At 32.0% G+C, this 9,338-nt stretch overlaps 1 protein-coding gene across 1 annotated transcript; it reads left to right on the top strand.

Annotated features, from left to right (window-relative positions):
• Positions 1 to 484: 484 nt before the first annotated feature.
• On the top strand, positions 485 to 3,001 carry LOC117100708 (peptidyl-prolyl cis-trans isomerase A-like). Its single transcript, XM_033240495.1, has 2 exons — positions 485 to 679; positions 1,007 to 3,001. Exons 1-2 carry the CDS (start codon positions 498 to 500, stop codon positions 1,140 to 1,142), a joined length of 318 nt encoding a protein of 105 aa, XP_033096386.1. The 5' UTR covers positions 485 to 497; the 3' UTR covers positions 1,143 to 3,001.
• Positions 3,002 to 9,338: the final 6,337 nt, after the last annotated feature.

The raw sequence follows: 9,338 nt of genomic DNA, 5'->3' as shown, positions 1-9,338 counted from the left end.
AAAACTATAAAAATAGGATCAGATGATAGATCGTGGCCTCGTGTGATCCCACACTACTCCTAGGCTATCCTAGACTCAACACCATGCACGCCTTGAGTTACCATAGGCTACTGCACCAGGCGCCAAAAAATAATATAGCTTGCGGTGTCTAATTTACAAAGACTAGAAAACACCAGTTGACACATGGTGGTGCTGTTTGTTTACCTAAATATTATATTATGAGTGTGTGGCTGGAGGCTTAAGGGTAGCGCATCATTCTGACGGCGAACGAGATTATTTTGATTGAGAACTTAGCATAAAATAATGTTGATTTTCAATTTTTTAATATCGGTAGGAACAGCCTGGTAATTCGGTAGGCAGTAGAAAATTGAGAAAATCGGTAGCCTACCGCCTAAATCGGTAGGGTTGGCAGGTATGCATGAATACCACATAAAGTCTCACCATTCAATGAATCATGCTTCAAATAGTCATGTTTCCTTAGCAAGCATTTCATTCAGATGTGCCAAGGGGGTGATTTCACCAATCACAATGGAACCGGAGGAAAGTCCATATATGGGAAGAAATTCAATGATGAGAACTTTGTCCTGAAACACACAAAACCAGGCTTATTATCGATGGCAAACTCTGGACCTGGCACCAATGGGTCTCAGTTCTTTTTGACAACGGAAAAAACGGAATGGTAATAAAACATTTGAAATTAATCATCAACAACCTCACTCCAGATTATCAATTAGTTGTCATCATCCAAGATTCCCTTTTGCTACAGTCATACAAGTAGTTGTTCAATGTAATAATCATGATGTATGGTAAATTTTACTAATGTTTGAGTGTCTTCAGCTTTTGATATAATGTAATGATTTATTTAATATAATTTGTTTTGAGGTTTTAACTTTTTTTAAATTTCTAAAATAATAACTGGTCTTAATATTTTTTTTTTCACTCAAGTTCATGTTCACTCATTGTATATTATTATTAAATTATTAATATTATTATTATCTATGTTTAGGTTAGATGGAAAACATGTAGTTTTTGGTGAGGTAATTGAAGGAATGAGTGTCGTGAAGGCAATCGAGAAGGTGGGAACTCCATCAGGTAAACCTACAACCAAGGTGATCATCAGTAACTGTGGAGAACTGGTATGAAGATAATAAAACATACAGGTGCAAAAAACACAGTGGGATTAATGAACAAGACGACTGATAAAGTTGGTGCCAAGATAGAGAATGATCCATGTAGAGTAGTTACCGCTGTTAGCTACAACGTGTTCATGCTGCTAAATGGTTACTAATCAGACAGTGTTTATTTCGATGATCAGGAATTACAAGTTCATTAGAATTATTAATTGCATTTAATGTGTTTGCCCTACACGTCAGGTAGGGTAAACCAATCATTTCTATTACTAATAAATAAGCTAAATAAGCTGTTTGTGTGTGGCTTTATGTTTTTCACCTACTATAGCCAGGCACTCACTGAGCCCGACGGTCGTCAGCCCACGCGATTCTATTTAGAACACAACAGCATGACAAGAGCACAAGGATCGTTTTTAATGACGATCTGTTCAAACTGCCACCGATAATCAGCAGACGGCGTTGGGTCGTCTAGCACTCACAGATAGCAAAGTTTGGGTCGTCAGACAACGGCCGTACGACTGTCATACGATGCAGTGAGTGCCTGGCTTGAGAGAACGATTCATGTACAGGTCGATTGAGTGCTGTATGTCGTTTACTGCTGTTTTCATCGAATCCATACGTAATGGTATGAGAATCGGTTAAAACAGGACCCAGTGAGAATGCTTTTACCATGACCCCTTCAGCTGCTATGTAATTACTAAAGAGACAGTTTCTAATGAGTTAGAGTTTAAATAAGCTCTTTGTGTGTGGATTAGCAATGGAAATTGGAGGTAATACTGACGTCTTATTAATCCACAGTAGGGAGAAAGTTGATATTAGTTTATCTTGAATTTCTCTAATGGTAAATATATAAGGATTTTCTACTTCCATTAGCTAAATACTACGTTAAGTGTATTTTTATTCTCGTACAACAGCAAGTGACTTGCAATTTACTAACTGAGGCTTAGGGAATAGAGATTTTAGCCATGAGAAAATAAATATTCTTAATGTGCTATTAATCTAATGATTTACTCAGTCTCGCATTGCAAAATGCGATGCGTTTCAAACTATTTATTTGCTACTAATTATTTGCCTAGAATTACCGACTCTGTCAAAAACTAAGAGGCTTGGTACACAAAAAGACCCGAAAATTGTTTTAAAAACAGTCAAATTCAAGTTATTATTCAATGTTTTGGACCAAAAATAGCGCAATATGCTTGTTTACATCGAGTGCACGCATACAATGCTGTTCATGCAGCTGTTTTTAATATGAGTCGGGCTTCTTTTCTGTGTTTACCTCATATTTCGCTACTCCATCCATTCTGCTTCTCCTGTAAGTTGCTTTCGCTTAAGCCTGTTTTCCACTAGACAAATTTATTCGTGCGAATCAAAATCGTCGGCTCATGTGCATTCACATTTCTATCAGAGTTTTTGAGAAGCGAAAAAATGTGCAATCAATCAGAGCTCCAGAAGCGAACCGACGCTTTGGATCGTCTAGTGGAAACAGGCCTACACACATGTATGTACATTGAGGAGTAATGTTGCCTAATGTCATGTATGTACCGTACTGTAGTAGCGCGGTAGATACGTCATGCAAGTGTAGATGTGTAGTATGCAAATTACGGTGTCTTCCTTTTTATCTCGGCGCTGCTACTCCCGCTGTTTGAAACCAGGCCGGATACGCGGGCCGGACATTGCTTAAGCGAATACTGGACAGTACGACAGTGGGAGAGTATATAGAGAGTATACTATGTCGGTATATTGGTAATCACGGCCAGGTCAATTTCTGCACGCGGTGGGTATAATATTTATTGATGGGAAATTTAAAGTAAGGGAGTATATGGAGTATGTTTCATAGTTTAGTGTTGAAAAATAAAGATGCCTGACTGTAATTTTCTTATTAAAAACTGTCATTTTTTTTCTTTAATAATCATTTATTATCACCGCCAAAAAAATAATATTTATTGATGGGAAATTTAAAGTAAGGGAGTATATGGAGTATGTTTCAATGTTTAGTGTTGAAAAATAAAGATGCATGACTGTAATTTTCTTACTAAAAAGTGTCATATTTTTCTTTAATAATCATTTATTATCACCGCCAAAAAAAATGCTATGCACAATTTTGGAATTGGTACACAAAACAGAAAGTGCATAGCACTTTTTGTTACACACAAAAAATGCCGGAAATCGAATGCTGTGTACTGTAATCCTTTAAATGAATTACTTATCATTTAATTGTGTAAAGAGTTATAGGAATTATTTATTTATTTTTAAAAGCTCTCATCTGACTTTCTAATGAGTTACTTTCTGCTTTAAATTCATTGACAGGAAGAATAATTAGACCATTCAACATTTCTATATCCAACATTAGATCGAGGTAAATTTGTTTAATATGAGAGAACTACCACCTGATTTAAACCTGTTTGCAAAATAATGTGATTTGATTTTATTTATTTATTTATTTTCCACATAATGAACAAAAAAAAAACATATACATGATCAAACATATTCTAAAAAACATATACATGATCAAACATATTCTAAAAATCTATGTGGATGGAGACCACAATAAGTTTAAGAAAAACTTTAAGATGTGGCCACCATTAAAATAAAAATAAAATACAAAAACTGAAAACATAAACAGGTAGTCTGGTTTCTATTTTAATACATAAGTTAGAAGGCTTAATTACCATACAACGAGATCAGATATCGTTTGATATTAAGTTTAAAAGAAGAAAAACTGGGTAAAGATTTTAAAAAGGGGTCAAGGGAATTCCATAACTTAGGTCCATTATAAAATACTGATTTTTTTCTAAGAGAAGATATACATTTTTCTGTTGTAATATTGTTTTTTTGAAATTTCAGACTGTTGGGTTGGGAATAATAGGGTAATATGGATTGGGAGTGTATTACTTATAAATCGATACATAAAATTATAGGTTTGTAGTTTGTTTAGATCAAATATATTAAGTGTATTATATTTATGAAATAAAGGTTTAGTGGGTGTAGTACGACTTGACCCTGAACAAATCCTGAAAGCACATTTTTGTAATTTAAAAATGCTATCAATACTAGTGGTCTCAAGACTTGTCCAGGGGCATAGGTAATAATAATAAATAATAGTTGGATTTGTAGAGCGCATCATGCGAAAAAGCCTCTGCGCTTGGTGATTGAGCTCTTTGATTTGGAGATTTTGAGAAAAAAGAAAGTTGAAGTTATTTTATGAAACTAAAAAAAACCTACTCCTTAAACTAAGGCATGGTTGGCCGTTGGCTCCGAGGAGTTCATCCGCCCTTTGTTCAGCTGTTTTTTTTCGTGCTGCTGGGTGTCCATCCACCCTCCCATTGGCGGCCGCTAAAGACCACCAGATGGGGTTGTCGGAATTAGTCGCCGACGACTCGACCGGATGCAGTTTATAACGATCAACTGTGGTGGCCCACGAGAGATTACAATAATTAATATAGGGTAGGACTGGTATTGTATAATGATAAAAGTATATGTGGGGGAAAATCATTTTTCAACTTTCATGACACCAATATTTCTAGAAATAATATTAACAATTTTGTTACGATGAGGTTGCCAGGAAAGCTTGGAATCTAATGTTACATCGAGAAATTTTGTTTCACTGACCTGGTTAATAATAATATTATCTATTTTTAAAACATGATTATGGTCTTGTTTTGTTTTGTGATTAAAAAGAATAAAATTAGTTTTATTAATGTTCAATGATAATTTATTTAATTTAAACCAGTTGGATAATTTGCTTAATTCAGTGTTAGTAATTTTAAAAAGTTCTGGTAAGTTTTTGTTTGAATAGAAAAGATTGGTGTCGTCAGCAAACAGAACAAAACCTAATAATGATGAACAATTTGGGAGATCATTAATATAAATTAAAAATAATAAAGGACCAAGTATTGACCCCTGTGGAACACCACAGTTGATTTTAGAAAGAGGAGAATTATAAGAGTCAACTGAAACAAATTGTTGTCGATTGCCAAGCTTCTAAATAGATTGAGAGCAAGGCCTCTGACACCATAACGTTCAAGTTTATTTAGTAAAATGCTATGATCAATAGTGTTAAAGGCCTTGCTCAGATCAAGAAAAATACCAGCTGTGAAATAATTATTACCAATAGCTTTGGTAATTTGGTCATATATATCAATAATAGCAAAATCAGTTGAAAAGAATTTTCTAAATCCATATTGGCGATTATGAATAATATTGTGCTTATCTAAAAACCCAAGCAATCTGTTGTAAATTAGGCGCTCAAGGATTTTGGAGAAACAAGGTAATAAAGAAATAGGTCTGTAATTAGTAAACAAATGAGGATCACCTTTTTTATAAATAGGAACTACCTTGGCAATTTTTAGGGCATCAGGGAATGTTCCCTTTCCAAAGCAAAGATTAAAGATATAACATAAAGGTTTTGAGGTTTGATTGGATATACGTTTGACAACATTGTTTGATATTTCATCATTTCCAGGACTCTTATTAATTTTTAATCTTTGGATAATTTCTATAATTTCGTATTCAGTAACTGGGTTTTTAAAAAAACGAATCAAGAAGAGATGGGTTAAGAAAGCACGAGAAATGTTGATTAGTTTGAATATTAATTTTTGCTGCAATATCTGGTCCGATGTTTACAAAATAGTCATTTAGTTTTTTAGCAATAGTATGGGAGTCTGTAATTTTTGATCCATCATGTAGGAAGTATGACGGGGAACTTTTATGTTTGTTGTTACGACTAAGAACACTATTAATTATTTGCCAGGTTTTAAACATATTATTCTTGTATGAATTGAATTTATTATTATTATGTTTTTTACGAGAAGTTTTTAATATTTTGGTTAACCAGTTTCTATAAGTTATATACTTATCTTTGTCAGATTCCCTTTTTGTTTTAATATATCTTTGTATAACTTGTTTCTTGTGTCTATAGATTTTATTATGCTATTAGTTATCCAAGGTTTTTTTTTCCATTCGAATATTTCTTTTCTTTCTAATTTTTTTAATGTGGGTGTCATATATTTCTAGAAACTTATTTGCAAATGAATTGTAAGCATCATTAGGATTATCGTTGTTGTAAACATCGGACCAGACAGTACAAGAAAGATTATTACTTAGAGAGGAAATTGTATAGTCATTTATTTTCCTAGACATAGAGTATTTTATATTATTATTAGATAGAGAATGAGATAAATTTGAATGAACAATAGAATAGATAGGAAAGTGATCAGATATGTCAGAGTGAAGAATGCCAGGAGATATTTTAGTTTGCATGTTGTTAGTAAATATATTATCGATAAGGGTGGCAGTTTTAGTTGTAATTCGAGTAGGTCTATGGATTAGGGGATATAAATTATAATTAAACATATTACCAAGAAACTCAGAGGATTGCTTATGTGTACTGTACTTAAGTAAGTCAATGTTAAAGTCTCCGGCTATATAGGTTATTTTATTTTCATTATTTATTACATCTAGAAGAAATGATATATCAGAATTAAAAGTAAGCAATGATAAGTCCGGTACTCTATAGACTGTTCCTAAAATAATATTCTTAGGTTCAGCCTTTATTTCAATAAAAATAGATTCAGCAGTTGTAGAGATTAAATTAGAAAGATCATTACGAACTATGTATTGTAAATTCTGGTCCAGATATATGGCAACACCACCTCCCGTTCTATTGGTTCTAGAAGAATGCAAGAGCGAATAACCTGGTATGTCGTAAAAAGAAAAAACAGTTTTATTTTTGTTAAAAAAGGTTTCAGAGAAACATAAAGCAGAGAAATTATGATCCAGCGTACTTAGGAAGTATGTTATTTCATTATAATGATTAACCAAACTTCGAGAATTAATATGAAAAATACTAATAGAAGAAGCAAATATTGTTAAATTTAGAATTAAAAGTATCTATAAGATCAAAAGTACATTCATCATTATTTTCGGGATACATAGGATTAGGGTTAACTGCATTATTCATTGAAACATCGAAAGGGTCTAAAATTAAAGATTGTAAATGTTCAAAAAATTAACTTTATGATTGCAGAAGAAATATTTAAGTTCATGAATAAATTCATTGTCATCTAATATATTGTTGAATGGAAATAAAATAGCTGTACAGTTATAGCAAATCCAATTACGATCATTATTAAGCACTGCATGTGGACAGTATTAGAACAATTTATACAAGTTATTGCAAATTCATTTGTGGGTTTGGAACACAAAAAACAATTCATTTAATATTTTTGAGTAAATAAATTACCAGACTACCAGAGATAAAAAAAATGCAATGAATAGTATAGAAACAATAATGGGTAATTTCAAAAATAAATTTAAATAGTAATGGCGAAAACATTGGAACGGTATCGTCTGCAAGTTGGTTTGGTTTACATTGCTTTACAAGTATTTACATAAGTGAGTGTCATTAACCAGTTCAAGCTTTCAGCTCCTGTTGGTATTGAGATATATCCAGCTGTGTGCAGATAACAATTTTCTTCAAGGCGTTTGTGAGTACACAATTGGAATGTAGGTAAGAATGGCCCCGGAAAAAATGGCCCCAGAAAAAATGGCCCCGGAAAAAATGGCCCCGGAAAAAATGGCCCCATATGACAGGTAGGTAAAAATGGCCCCAATGAAAAATTCAGTAATAAAAATGATATATATTTTTTTTAATTTTCAAATATTTGAATACTGTATAAGCAAGAATTGAATCAAGAAATAAAAAATGGCCCTCAATTATAAAATTCAAGAAAAAAAAAATAAATAAATGTTGTAAAATATCTTGTAGCAAAAATTTAATTAATAAAGCAACATAAAGAATATGCATATTTGAGAACTAAAATAAATTAGTTTTTAGCTCCTATGAGTATCTCTGGGAGTAGGTCTAAGTATTTTTTAAAATTATTAATATTATTCGATATTACTATATTTGCGGCCAATTAATAATATTATTATTATTATTAATGGCTCTGATGGGAGGCTCTAAAACATTGATTCGGCACCAGTTTTGAACGACGAACTTGCAGGGAATGTTATAAACCATTTTCACGAAATTTGAAATAAAAATTTCCAATAACGTGGCGAATACCAACGATGGGGACTTTCAGAGGCCTGGCATTTCGCGGTACGTATTACATGGATAACATCAACAACAAATCTAAATTGCTAACGAGCACAAACATTTTTAAACGGAAAAACAGTACAGTAAAATGTACAATAGTCAGCGAGTTTGTCAAACAAGGTATAAAAAAATTCTCGCCTTGGGTAGCATCTTTTTAAAGAAAATCATTAATTTCTTTAAAAAAAACAAAAGTTACTGATTGATTAAATATTCTATTTTAAATAAGAAATGATTATGCACAGTAAAGGTAACATAGGACAACATTTAAAAGATCATTATATTAGTGCTACTGAAACTGTTAATTATTTCAAGGTTTTAATTAGATAAACAGTTTGGCTTTGACTGAATCAGTTTGTTTGTTTTGTTCTTTGAACTGAAACACTTAACAAACAAACTGATTCAGTCAAAGCCAAACTGTTTATCTAGATTAGTTTATCTGCTAAGAAGGGCTAATTATTGCTTAGCTCCATTGTGGCTCCACACAGTAGGCCCTATTGATATGTAAATGAATTACTTACTTGTAAATTAATTACTTACTTGTAATGTATGTGTGTGTATAAGCATAGAGAAAATAGAACAGAACTCTATGGTATAAGTGTATGTATTAACCAACTTACTTATATTATTAGTATTAGTATTTATTTTTATCTCTATTACTATTTTTGTAAACCATTTTTTTATTTATATTTCGTTCTACCGCAGTATTTTCTTACTATATTTTATCACAGTAATTAAGTTTTTACTGATTTTGTTATTGTTGCACGTCTTTACGGCTGTGCCTCTGTTATAAAAGAGAAGCAATAAAGTTACTTACTTACTTCCTGTCACTGCTTGGCATTTTTGTTTTTAGTTTTTTCAATTTACATCTTCTTGAGAATAGTTCCATGATGGACCCGAAACGTCGATCTTTCTTGTCATTAAATTTTGTTTTGAGATTATGTTCTTAATTGATTTAATAAATAAAAGCCACGAATAATAATTGATTTACTAAATTTCATTATGTAAAAATAGTTATGCTTTAACATAGATTAAAAATATGTTATGCCTTACATATTTTTAATCTATGGTCTTTTTAATTAATTTTCTTTTTTTTATTGGAAATTCCGTAG

This window comes from Anneissia japonica, unplaced genomic scaffold, assembly GCF_011630105.1.
Source record: "Anneissia japonica isolate Jap-2015-1 unplaced genomic scaffold, ASM1163010v1 scaffold14148_len48299_cov114, whole genome shotgun sequence".
Classification (NCBI taxonomy): Eukaryota; Metazoa; Echinodermata; class Crinoidea; order Comatulida; family Comatulidae; genus Anneissia; species Anneissia japonica.
This window is presented reverse-complemented; position numbering and strand designations above follow the sequence as displayed.